General features: G+C 47.9%; 2 protein-coding genes across 5 annotated transcripts in view; both read left to right on the top strand.

Annotated features, from left to right (window-relative positions):
• Positions 1 to 3,233: 3,233 nt before the first annotated feature.
• On the top strand, positions 3,234 to 10,032 carry RAB9A (RAB9A, member RAS oncogene family). 4 transcript variants are annotated; one of them, XM_019417917.2, is made up of 4 exons: positions 3,234 to 3,339; positions 3,815 to 3,842; positions 4,266 to 4,296; positions 9,081 to 10,032. In XM_019417917.2, exon 4 carries the CDS (start codon positions 9,112 to 9,114, stop codon positions 9,715 to 9,717), a length of 606 nt encoding a protein of 201 aa, XP_019273462.1. In that variant the 5' UTR covers positions 3,234 to 3,339; positions 3,815 to 3,842; positions 4,266 to 4,296; positions 9,081 to 9,111; the 3' UTR covers positions 9,718 to 10,032. The 4 variants fall into 4 exon arrangements, with proteins under 4 accessions (XP_019273462.1, XP_019273460.1, XP_019273463.1 ...); XM_019417915.2 differs by lacking the exons at positions 3,815 to 3,842; positions 4,266 to 4,296 and adding an exon at positions 4,336 to 4,460 and having other exon boundaries at positions 3,250 to 3,339; XM_019417916.2 differs by lacking the exon at positions 3,815 to 3,842 and having other exon boundaries at positions 3,258 to 3,339.
• The window catches only part of OFD1 (OFD1 centriole and centriolar satellite protein), a 64,177-nt gene continuing 54,451 nt past the window's right edge, over positions 3,257 to 12,982 (top strand). The window contains exons 1-2 of the mRNA XM_019417909.2: positions 3,257 to 3,339; positions 4,266 to 4,296. The gene's annotated coding sequence lies outside the window, so the exon portion shown is untranslated. The remainder of the gene's footprint in view (positions 3,340 to 4,265; positions 4,297 to 12,982) is intronic.

The following is a 12,982-nucleotide window of genomic DNA, read 5'->3' as shown; positions in this document are numbered from 1 at the left end:
CTCATGACGTCAGTTCAGGTCTTGATCTCATGGTCATGAGGTCAAGCCCTGTTTTGGGCTCCACGCTGGCCATAAAGCCTGCTTTAAAAAAAAAATTAAAAAGTTTAATTTTGGTGAAGTTCAGTTTATCTTTTTTCCTTTTGTTTTTTGTGTCATCGAGTTATTTTTTTTTTTTTAATTTTTTTTTTCTTTCAACGTTTTTTATTTATTTTTGGGACAGAGAGAGACAGAGCATGAACGGGGGAGGGGCAGAGAGAGAGGGAGACACAGAATCGGAAACAGGCTCCAGGCTCTGAGCCATCAGCCCAGAGCCTGACGCGGGGCTCGAACTCACGGACCGCGAGATCGTGACCTGGCTGAAGTCGGACGCTTAACCGACTGCGCCACCCAGGCGCCCCAAGAGTTATTTTTTAATATAACCTGAATTACAGAAAAATTTAGGAAGCCATTGTACTTGAGGTCTGGTGGATAGCAGTATTTGAAGAAAATTTAAAAGAAAATGATTTCCGTTTCATTTTAATCGCAGCATACCGTCAAGGTTAGGCTTTAAGGGAAAATGAAGCTTTAAAAAAATACTTTTGATAAACAAAAGTGACTTTGCAATCAAATCGAAACTTTGAAGCTTGAACTCAGTATTGATGGTCTGGGTTTTCTTGCAGACTTTCGTATAAACTGTAAGCTTCTATATGGTGTGATGGCGGTGCGCGTGCTATTTTCTCTCTCTCGGCAGTAGCCCGTTTCTAACCGTCCCGCGTCCCCGTGCTTCCTCGGGGCTGCAGGACACCCCCAGTTAGGCGTTTAGGGCATCGGCATTTGCCCTATCATTCACATTTTTGCAAGTTTTTTTTTCTTTTTGAGATGATTTGAGAAGAGTATAGGGATATATTTTTTGCTATAGTTGAGAAAATTGTTAACTCGGGGGAAAGTATGGGCATTTTTATGATGGTATAATGCGTTTCCACAAAACCGAACTGTTTTAGAGAGCGTGATTCCTTTTTATTAGGCATGTGGGCATGGCGATCTCAGCATCGTTACCTCTGCACTTGGAGGTTTGTGCAGGGTCTTAGGAATGTGGGGGAGGCGGCTTCGGTGGGGGATCAGCTGCGTCTACAGGGGTGAGCACGACTTAAGGAGCAAGAGGAAGAGTTCAGAGGGAGCGAGGTGAGGCGCAAAGCCTCGGTGTGAACGTTTTGCTACAGGATCCCCCGCAAGGCACGAAAGCCAGTTTGCAGTCCCAGAGCCGGCCGGTGCCATCGGTAGTCGAGGGATCTAAGGGCATCCACTGAAGCTCTACCCGAGGCCGTCCTCTTCCCCTCCCCTCAGCCACTTACCTTTGTGGACTCCATGTCCCATCAGGTGGCCCGCTGCCGGAGCTGTCTCGGTGCTGTCGTCGCTGTGAGGGTGGCGGCAGAAAGCCTTCCTGGGCCCTGCCTGGAGCCACTGGGCCAGGCTGCCTCGGCCCCGCGGCCCCCTCCACCTTTCTGGAGTGTTCTCCTCCTGCTGCTGAGCTTAGCCTGTGATCAGACCCACTTACCCTGGATCAGATCCCCCTGCGGCAGAATCAGGGCGTGGTGAGGCTGCGCTCTGAGGACCAGCATGTGGCCAAAACGATCACTGAGACGTGGCTCGGGAAGAGCTCACCCTGGAAACTGGCGGGGAGGCTCTAACACACTTGAACACACCACTTTCCCTCTGGCCTTGAGCCTCTGAGCAGCGGGCGACGCAGCTGGCGGCATCACAGGATGGTGGTGTACGGAAATGAAGTCCCCCAGCGCCTGGGATCACGTGGGGCCCCCTGACATGTCACACGTGGGGCCTGGGCCTGAGGGAGCCACAGGTGTGCACACGGCGTGCCCCTCACCGAGGGGGGCTCTGGGCAGAACCCCCCGCACTGTCTAAGCTGGGCTTCGGTTTTTGGTTGAGGAGGAACACTTGCACTGTCTGCCACGTACCTTTCATTTGTGGGTCTTGCCACGTTGTAACGCATACGGGTTTGCGTGCAGGCCGTCACTTCCCCCAACCCCGGTTGCACAAGGCGGCGACTAGGTGTGGCCCCATCCTCAGTGTCTGGCACGCGGGAGGCCCCACTAAGTGCTTGCTGAAAAACTGCTTTCCCGCTCGTTCCGTGGAACTTCTGGGCTTCTGGGGAGATGCTTCAGAGTTCTGCAGACATGTCGTTCAAAACATGATTAAACTACTGAAACCGTTAAAACTTAGCCACAGTTAGATGCGCTTTATTTATATCACATGCTAATGGATTGAATACTCCTAGTCTGTCAGGTTAACCTGTTTTGTTCTAAGGTTTATTTATTTTGAGAGTGTGCACGTGTGGGGGCGGGGGAGGGGCGGAGAGGGAGGGAGAGAATCCCAAGCGGGCTCCATGCCGTCAGCACGGAACCCGACACGGGGCTCGATCCCATGAACCATGAGATCACGACCTGAGCCGAGATCAAGAGGGACGCTCAACCGACTGACACCCCCCCCCCCCCCCCCCCCCCCGCCGCGCCCAGGTTAAGTTGTTTTTGTGCAGCTGTTGAAATAAAGCAAACAGGTGAAAGACCCTTAGCTCTGCAGCTGCTTATTTTCATTCCACCTGCAGCTAACATTCCAACAGCTAACAGGAAACCCTCGCAAATAACTGCAAAGGCAGCTGTACCTAAGGGGTGAGTAAGTCAGCTGCCTTGAGATCTCCCTCCCCACCTTTTCCTACCTGTGTGACCTCAAGCAAGGTCGTAGACCTCTCTGAGTCGGTGTCCTAGTCTGTGATGTAGGCATAGGGAGACACTTGAGAATGGATGCAGTGAAGCGGAGTAAATGGCTTACGCGCTTCGTCCGTGGTAGCTGTTGTGCTTGTTGTTGCTGTCGTTAGTGTATCTTGAACCCCAGATGTCAGCATTTTGTAGAGTCTCATTTATTTGTTGATGGCATTTATAAGTTACGAGCTGCTGTCTGTAAGTTCCACAAAGATGCCCTGTGCTTAAAAAAGATGTGTGTGGGGGTTGTAAAACTTTTGGTTTAGATCAAGAGAGGCTGGTGCGCTAGCCCAGCTTCGCATAGGCAGGCCGTCACTCCGAAACCTTCACATTGAATTTGGTCTCCAGGGCTTCCTCGTGTTTGCCTGCATAATCCTCTTTATTTGTTCTGCCCGGGGCTTTTAGTGCAATTTGATGTGAGAGATGGTCATGAAAGAAACCAACCTTTCCTTAAAACCGCCTGTGAAGACTTCTTCTTGTGTTTGTTCCACAGAAACTTCCTGCGCTCCTATCATGAGCCTGGCACTTTGGTGAAACGCCTTTCCCTTGTCCATGTCCCAGTGACTCTTCCCAACGGTCCTAGGAGGTGGGTACTGTTGTGGCCATTGTCCCGTGAGCTTCAGGAGGGCACGTAGCTTGGCCCGGGGTGTGTACCCTTGGCCTCTGTGCCAGGAACTGTTCTCCGTTCTGACGGTGGGCTAGATTCTGTCGCGGGAAAGTTTTCCCCTCTGCCTTGGCTGTCCAGAAGCTTCTGGACAATGCGCTGCCTTAGCCTTAGCCCAGCATTGCCTGTGTCGCATTGGTGCGCCTCCCCCTCGAGACCCTTTTTTTTCCCTTGTTTGTGCTCAGTTTATTTAATTCTTTGAAATAGGGTTATATTCTAAGCCCCTCAAAATTTGGGCAAGTTTTGAAGAATGAGTGAAATATTTTACATTTTCATCCTAATAAAATTTTATGGTTGTCTGAGTGTGAAACTTTGAAAAGAAGGGTGGGTAGGCAAAAAAACTTCTTGAAAGAATGATGAGTAAAGTGTAATATTGATTCTAGGATTTTTTTTTTAGGCTGAGAAAGGTCATGGACAGCTTTCAGGTGTGGTTTTCCTTTTATTTTATTTTATATTTTATTTTATTTTAGTTAGATGTAGGCTCTTTTAAAAATTCTTTTTATGTTTATTTATTTTGGAGAGAGAGAAACAGTGTGAGCCGGGAGGGGTAGAGAGAGAGGGAGAGACACAGAATCTGAAGCAGGCTCCAGGCTCCGAGCTGTCAGCACAGAGCCTGACGCGGGGCTCGAACTCACAAGCCGTGAGATCATGACCTGAGCCGAAGTCAGACGCCTAATCGACTGAGCCACCCAGGCACCCCACTGCTGGTCTTCCTTTTAAATGAAGAATCTAGCTGCTAATACAGCCAGATATTTATTTACATTTTAGTTTTTGTTTTTACTCTTAAAACTATGAAAGCAAATTGAAAGTGCATTGCTAAGGTGAGCTTCCTAATTTTTTCGTTGCAGATAATGATGCTGCTTGAACTGAACAATTAAGGTAACATTTATGACCTATGTAATATGCTTTCTTATTCAGGTTTCTTTATCGAATTTAGCTGAATTGTTAAAGTCATGTTTTAACCTTGGTGAGGATTATTATTATTGCCCTGGGGCAGTCATTCCAAACTGGGACGTATAAAAGACTTCACATTACGTTTTCAGGTGAGTTCTGAAAATAACATAACAGTATACCTTTATTCATTCAGCTTATACTGAAGTTTCAAAGCATTTTACTATTTTTGGAAAAGAAAAGGGACATTTTTAGGGTCTGTAAGCCAATTATGGTTATGTTCTTGTGTAGCTTGTCTGAAGCTAGCTTTTGTTCGATTCAGTGGGAAAGAAAATAGTTTTTATAATTATCTGTATCACGTGTGTGCCTGTAGACAACTGTACAGTGAGAATCAGAAATGGTTGTATATAGCTTAGTTGTTTTAGCGAATGCCAGCGTACTTGCAAATAGGATGTCCAGGAGGCCCCAAATCATACATGGGAAATGTACAGAATCGTACCCTCCTTCCTGGTGCGTGGGTCCAGCATCCCCCAAATTTGTTTAATCAGAGTAATGGCACAAACTAGGAGATCCTACATTATTACGAAAAAAGAAAAGAACTGTGTCAGAGTATGCTGATAAAATGATAAATGGCAAATCGCAAGGAATTTCTAAGGCTTAACTTGGTAGATACGTGCAACCGGTCACCGGGGTGGAGGTTGTTAGATTGCACCGTCTGGTTTGTAATTCGATGTGGAGATCCTAACAATTCAGTGAGTGCCGTGCGGTAAAACTTTGTGTCTGGTAAGATAATTGGAGACTTACTCGAATACTGGGATGAATGGTCTTTGGGAATCACGCACATCTCTACGTCCCCATACCACAGCATGGGACTTTTGTGTTCACGTATCTTGAAAATCTTGTGAAAGGAACAACCTCGGTCGGGATGGGGGCCTCCGGGGAAGGTTCTCAGTGTAGGTGGTGGCGGTGCCGCGTGGTTCCGAGGTGGTTGGGGTGAAGTGGGGCAGGGTCACCAGCAGAGGAAGCAGCGTGAGCCGGGGCGAGAGGCAAGGGAGAGCCTGGGAGCCGAGCGAGTGGAATGGAATTTCAGTTCCACCCGACCGTGCGTTTCCAGATGACTGAAGCCAAAGATGGGGAGCCAGGCTAGGTGTCTTGTCTTAGAAGTTGGACTCCGATCCGAATGTCTGGAGAACCACCGAGGAACGTTAAGGATGGGGCATTAGCCCAACGCTTTCCCCATGTCAGAATAGCCGGTGTGCATTTTTGGTTTTGTTAGTCTTTTTTCTGTAAATCGAAACTGTTCAGGCAGGATTGCAAAGAATTAAGCCAAGGGACCGATTCATACATGTGTCGGGGGTGGGGGGGTGGGCGGCGGGCCTTGAGACTGTCTCAGTTTCCCCTCTAACACCAACCTAGTTTGCGCTTTGAGCAGAGTGATCCATTGAAGTCAAAAACGTCTCCAAGAGGTATGTGCTTCGATTGCCTCACAGTTTTGTTGGCCGGTTTAAATTGTATCAGTTATAGTGGTAATTAGTAGAAATGTAAAAGAACCAGTAAGAGGGACAGGTTGCTACAGGTTTTACCAGGATCGTGTAACATGTAGTTGGGAGCGCAGAATTCTTACACATTACAGGAAGCGTTTAATTTCATAATACCGGCTCACGTTTGCACATAACCAGGAGATAGCCAGATAATGTTTACTGCACTGATTTTGCAGATTCATCCTAGTCAGTTTAACCATTATTGTTCATGGCTTCATTGCCTTCCCGTTGAGGGATTCCCAGTATCCACTTTCATGTTAGTGACCATTTTTGCTCCAGAACTGTACTGGCCACTACAGTCATTGTGTCTTTAAATGTGGCTATTCAAATCAGTTACAATTTAAAAAAAAAATTAAAATTCTGGGCACCTCGGTGGCTCAGTCGGTTGGGCGTGTGACTTCGGTTCAGTTTGTGATCTCACGGTTCGTGAGTTTGAGCCCCACGTTGGGCTCTGTGCTGACGGCTCAGAGCCTGGAGCCTGCTTTAGATTTGGTCTCCCTCTCTCCCCCTCTCCCCCTCCCCCCTCTCCCCTTCCCCCCTCCCCCTCCCCCTGTCCCTCTCCCCTTCTCCCCCCTCCCCTTCCCCCATCCCTCTCCTCCTCTCCCCCTTTCCCCCTCTCCCCTCCCCCTCTCCCTCCCCCTCTCCCCTCCCCCCTCTCCCTCCCCCTCTCCCTCTCCCCCCTCCAAAAATAAACAATTTAAACATTTTTTTTAATAAAAAATTTAAAAAAATTAAAATTCAGTTCCTCATTCCCTTCAGCCACACGGCAAGTGCTCAGTGGCCACACGTGGCTAGTGGCTGCCGTACTGGATGGTGCAGATGGAAGAAGATTTGTTAGTGCTGCTTCATAGGTGGTCTTCTTTCACGAATTTTAATATACTTAAAAGCCACGGGGCGCCTGGGTGGCTCGGTTGGTTGAGCATCAGACTCCGGCTCGGGTCATGATCTCGCGGTTCGTGAGTTCGAGCCCTGCGTCTGGCTTGTTGCTGTCAGCACAGAGCCTGCCTCCGATCCTCTGTCCCCCTCTCTCTACCCCTCCCCTGCTTGTTCTCTATCTCTCTCTCTCAAAAAGAAATAAACATTAAAAAAAAAAAAAATATATATATATATATATATATATATACTTAAAATCTATGTAATAGTAAAATATTTACAGATTAGATGATATTGGGGAGTTTTGGAAGAAACAGTATTTGCCATAAGTTGATAATTGGTGAAGCTAGGTTTAGGATCCACAGAGTTTCATTTATATTCTCATTATTCAGAAATTTTGTGTATGTTTGAAATTTTCCATAATAAAGAATGAAAACAGCCCTTAATAGGAACAGTGCTTCTGGCAGCACTTAAAAGTAGCCATCTGTAGGGGCGCCTGGGTGGTTCGGTCAGTTGAGCGTCCGACTTCGGCTCAGGTCATGATCTCACGGTTGGGGAGTTCGGGGCCCCGCGTTGGGCTCTGCCGACAGCTCAGAGCCTGGAGCCTGCTTTGGATTCTGTGTCTCCTCTTTCTTCCCGTCTCCCGCTCATACTCTGTGTCTCACTCTGTCTCTCAAAAAATGAATAAATGTTAAAAAAAAAATGTAAAAAAAGTAGCCATCTGTAAATGGGCATCTGAAATCCCACCCCACACAGGCTGCTGGGAGAGCTTTAGTCCTGAACCTGGGCTTCCCCAGAAGGGTGTGCAGAGCACCACATTTTTGTTTAAGGTTTATTTCATTCCCTCTCAGAACACACGAGTGACAGCCCAGGTTCACATTTATTAGGAGTTGGAACTGCCCAAATGAGTCTTGTGGGCAGAATGTGCTAGATGACGATATGCTATTAAAAATTCTATTGCTGCGGGCGCCTGGGTGCCTCAGTCGGTTAAGTGTCTCTTTTTTTATGTATTAATTTTATTTTTTTAATGTATATCCAAATTAGTTAGCATATAAGCGTCTGACTCTTGATTTCAACTCAGGTCATGAACTCACAGTTCATGGGATCGAGCCCTGTGTCACTCACTCTCCGTGTTGACAGCGTGGAGCCTGCATTGGATTCTCCCTCTCCCTCTCCCTAGCTCGTTCTTTCTCTCCCTCTCTCTCAAAACAAATAAATAAAAAAAGTGAAAAAATTCCAGGGCGCCTGGGTGGCTCACTCATTGAACATCTGACTTTGGCTCAGGTCATGATCTCACAGTTCATGCGTTCGAGTCCCACATTGGGTGAGCTCGAGCCCCGCTGTCTCTCTCTCGCCCTCTGTCTCTCTCTCCCTCCCTCCCTTCCCCTCTGTCTCTCTTCCTCTCTCTGCCCTTCGTGGGATTCTCTCTCTCTCCCTCTCCCTTTTTCTCTGCCTCTTGCCCACTTACGCCTTCTTTCTCTCTCTCTCTCCCTCCAAAAAAAATTCCATTGCTGCTGGGGTGCCTGAGTGGCTCAGTCAGTTAAGCGTCCAACTCTTGGTTTTGGGTCAGGTCATGATCTTAGACTCACAGTTTCGTGAGTTCGAGCCCTGCGTCAGGCTCTTGGCTGGCAACAAGGAGCCTGCTTGGGATTCTCTCTTTCTCCCTCTCTCTCTGCCCTTCCCCCACTTGCACTGTCTCTGTCTCTCTCAAAATAAAAAACTTAAAAAAAAAAACATTCCTGCTGACATTAATGTTAGCAAACTCCAAATAGCGTTCCTAACGAAGAGAATGGAGTCCATTTACTCGGTCGATGGCTTATTTTTGTTCACAGCCAGATCAGTCCGCTTCTGTCTCTGGTCTCCTGGTTACCGGCTTCTATGGTGATAGCATCGGAAGAGAGAAAGGGGAGGTCATTGAGGAAACCCCTGGCACAAGACGAAAGCCATCGGCGAAACCGTCACTGTGCCAGCAGAGGGCCCTTTGAAGTTGTCATGACACCTGCCTGCTTCGGTCTCCTCCTGCATCTAACACGCGGTGGCAGGGCTTAAAGTGAGGAGAGGGGAATGGTTGAGAGCAAGGTCTTCGGGGTGGCCGTTGGCTTCGAGTGCCCACCTCGGTCAGCTGCGACCTGAGGGGGCGGGGAAGAACGAGTCCTCACCGCCGTAGGGAGCGGCAGTAGGGCTGTGCCTGCTACGCGCTTGAGCGCTCAGTACGTGACCGCTCTTGCTACCCGATGACTTTCTGTGCAGAAGGGAGTGGGGACTCTGCGTTCTGTTTCCCTCGCGCGGACATCTGTCCGCTCGTGCGTGGCAACGTGCGGGTCGGAAGGAATGTAATGGTGCCTTTTTATTTTACAGGGTTCTAAAGTCAAAGATCTTGAGAGTCATAATGGCAGGAAAATCGTCGCTTTTTAAAGTGATTCTCCTTGGAGATGGTGGAGTTGGGAAGAGCTCTCTGATGAACAGATACGTGACCAATAAATTTGATACCCAGCTCTTCCATACAATAGGCGTGGAATTTTTAAATAAAGATTTGGAGGTGGATGGACATTTTGTTACCATGCAGATTTGGGACACGGCCGGTCAAGAGCGATTCAGAAGCCTGAGGACGCCGTTTTACCGAGGTTCTGACTGTTGCCTGCTCACTTTTAGTGTCGATGATTCTCAAAGCTTCCAGAACTTGAGTAACTGGAAGAAAGAATTCATCTACTACGCAGACGTGAAAGAGCCCGAAAGCTTTCCTTTTGTGATTTTGGGCAACAAGATTGACATAAGCGAACGGCAGGTGTCCACCGAGGAAGCCCAAGCCTGGTGCAAGGACAACGGCGACTATCCTTACTTTGAAACAAGTGCAAAAGATGCCACGAATGTCGCGGCAGCCTTTGAGGAAGCAGTTCGAAGAGTGCTTGCGACCGAGGATAGGTCCGACCACCTGATCCAGACCGACACCGTCAGTCTGCACCGCAAGCCCAAGCCTAGCTCGTCCTGCTGTTGATCGTTCGGGAGGTCGCCCGTGCGGTGTAACCAACTCCCGCACGTACACGAAAACACGGGCTGGGGACGAGAATTAGCGTTTGCAGCAACGGACCATCCACTTACAAAGTTAAACTAACCATGTTGCTGCCTCGTTAGTGGGTGGGAGGAGGGATCGATCCATCCACTCCTGGAAGAATCAATTTACTCAGTAGTGGCACCTTACACTTGTAATTGGTAATGGTTGTCTAATAACGTTTAATTTAAATACGTAAGTTACAGAGCTAATAAATGAGATGATCGAGACTTTAATTATGATTAAAACAAAACACTTGAATATTCTAGAAGTTACTGGTGTTTTTTTTCCCCCCCCTGGGAAAATGGAGAACTACTTTTTTATGTATATTTTATGTAATTAGCAGTCAATTCCTGGTTGAGGGAGAAATATTCCCTAAAGCAATAATGTTCAGTATTAAAAGATGAAAATCAAATGCATTTGCGTCGCAGTTATTTCATGACTTCTTCATTCTCTTTAAAATCACTGAGGTGTTCATATTTTTATTATTTTTTAAATTTCATTTAAATCCAAGTCAGTGGACATCTAGCGCAGTAACGGTTAAGTGTTTCACGTGTTCCTTCTCCACATCACAGTCGGGCTCGCTGGTAACCAACCACTCGTCATTTGCCTGCCACATGTGTGCCCCCAACCCCACCCCAACACAGAAGCGCACTTTGTCACTCTTGGAGGAAATCCTAAGCCTTGTTTGTCCTTTGTGTGAGGGAAAATGAAGACATCTTTTGTTCGGTCGCGTATTTAGTGCCTTCTCCATCATTGAACGTTGTGTAGGGATTTGCTCTCAAGGAGATTTTTTCATCCTCAGACTCACTGATCGAGCGGCTCGCAGTCTTCCGTGGATAAAGTTCATATGCTGCGCCGTTGGTGCCTCTGCCGTCCTCCGGAGGCCAGCTCACCCGCTGGGGGTCATCAGGGGACCTGCCCGGGCGGGGCTGTCGTGCGCTACTCATTGGGAGCCACCGAAAAAGCGTTACCATCATCATTCAGTAAGCTAAGCTTTTGAAAGTCTAATTTCCTAACAAATTGGCTCTAAGCAAAACATTTTAACACGTTGAGTTTGGGGGGATAATGTTCTCAGGTCAGACAGAGTTGTAGTTTCTTTTTTTTATCTATAAAAAATGCATTCCCTCCCCCCGCCGCCCCGGGTGCCTGGGTGGCCTAGTCGGGTGGCCTAGTCGGTTAAGCGCCCTGATTTGGGCTCAGGTCACGGACTCCTGGTTCATGAGTTTGAACCCCACGTTGGGCTCTGTGCTGACAGCTCACAGCCTGAAGCCTGCTTCGGATTCTGTGTCTCCCTCTCTGTCCCTCCCTTGCTCCCACTCTGTCTCAAAAATAAACATTAAAAAAAAAAAAAAAAAAAAAAAAGGTGCTCTTGAAAAACATCCTCCCCTCCCCAAACTAACCCTCCATTAAAAAACTAAGGAATCCACCATTAATAAATTAGTGCCTATGATACTTTCTTCCTTTTGTTTTTTCTCTGGGGGATTTGCTTTTTTTTTTTTTTTTTTCTTTCCCAGTTAAAAGTGTACCCGTTGTCTTGTGATTTGCTGTTTTCTCTCAGTATATGTGGATATATTTCCATTATACTACACCCACCTCATTTATCAGCTGTACAGACACCATTCTCTATTGATATCTAGTATCTATCAATATCACTTGTTCAACATTGGGTATTAGGAGTAAGTTTTTTGTCCCTTTTTTAAAAGATTTTATTTTTAAGTAGTCTCTACTCCCAACGTGGGGCTTGAACTTATAACCCCAAGATCAAGAGTCGCATGCTCTACCGACTGAGCCCGCCAGGCACCCCTTGTTCATTTTTTGAATAGATGAGTCACATGTGTCAGAATCATAAGGCATAAGGGTTTCAAAATCACAAGGCATAAGGGACAGAGATCTCCAACCTTGCCACCCAGTTCCTGTCCTTGGAGGCGGCACGTGTCAGTTTCTTGGGTATCAAGCTATTTAGTATGTGAGGAAAGCATATTGTTATTAGTTTGCTGGGGCTGCCATAACGAAATGCATTCTGGGTGGCCTAAACAGTGGGAATTTTTCTCACAGTTCTGGGGGCTACAAGTCCACGATCAAGGTGTTGGTAGGTTAAGTTTCTCCTAGTGTCTCCGTGGCTTGCAGATAACCTTACCCTGTGTGCAGTACTCTTTCCCCCCACACCCCCCATGTCTCTCTGTGCAAGTTTCCTCCTCTTACAAGGACACCGGTCAGGTTGGATTTAGGGCCCACCCTAACGGGCTCATTTTAACTTGATCGCCTCTTACAGCGCCCCGTCTCCAAATACGGTCTCGTTCTGAGGGACTGAGGCTGCAACATACGAATTTTGAGGGGGACACAGTTTCCCCCATAATACATATATATGTGTGTAGGTATTTACATGGTGTATGGTTTTGATACTTGTAGAGGTTTTTAAAAAACGACAGCTTTTCTGTAACCTTTTTTGAGCAGAATATTCGGGGATTAGTTGGTCAAGGGGTCTAGAGCTGGGAAGCAAAAAATGGGCCAGGGAACAGATCTTCACGCGTGTGAAGACCGGCGGGTGGGAAGGGAGAGTAATTCAGTTTAACACCGTGACTTAAAGGGATCCGGGGGCTGCCCGACCGAGCACAGTACTGACATGTGACAACTCAGAGGAGGAACTAAACCTGACCCGATGTCTTCAGTCTTCAAACAGAAATAGAAGGAGCTGATGGTAAAGCTCTTTAACAAGGAGCAAAAGGCAGATCTGATTCGTTTGAAGGAAGGAAAAGGTCCTTTGATTGGTGTTGCTTAAACAAAGACGAGAAATACTGAAACGAGAGTTGGGGAACAAAGCAGCGGGTGACCCCGGCGGGGCAGGCGAGACGGCCGGGCGGCCGGACTGGTGGAAGCAGCTGCGGAGCCCCCAAGCGGGCGGCTGGGAGGGACTGTGCGCGCGGCCGGTCCGGGGAGGGGGGCCCGGTGGGGGCGGGCGGCGCTGCAGTGCCGCTGCTCGCCACACGGCGGCGGGCACCCGCGCTTCTGTGTCTTCTGGTGGGACGTCTTTGAGGCCGGTCATCGCTAGAGGGCAAAACGGAACCTGGAGAATGGGCAAATGGACGTTTGAAGCCGGTGTAGCAAACGCAGTGTGCGGTGTGGAGGCTGGACACGTACGATTGCGTCGATGGGGTAACGTTTTTGTCACCGCCTTGTGAAAACTTCCCTAGTTGAAGTTAAAATATCC

Source organism: Panthera pardus, unplaced genomic scaffold (genome assembly GCF_024362965.1).
Source record: "Panthera pardus isolate Hobbes unplaced genomic scaffold, ASM2436296v1 HiC_scaffold_27, whole genome shotgun sequence".
NCBI classification, from domain to species: Eukaryota; Metazoa; Chordata; class Mammalia; order Carnivora; family Felidae; genus Panthera; species Panthera pardus.
The sequence above is the reverse complement of the archived record's forward strand: the minus strand, read 5'-3'. Positions and strand labels throughout refer to the sequence as shown.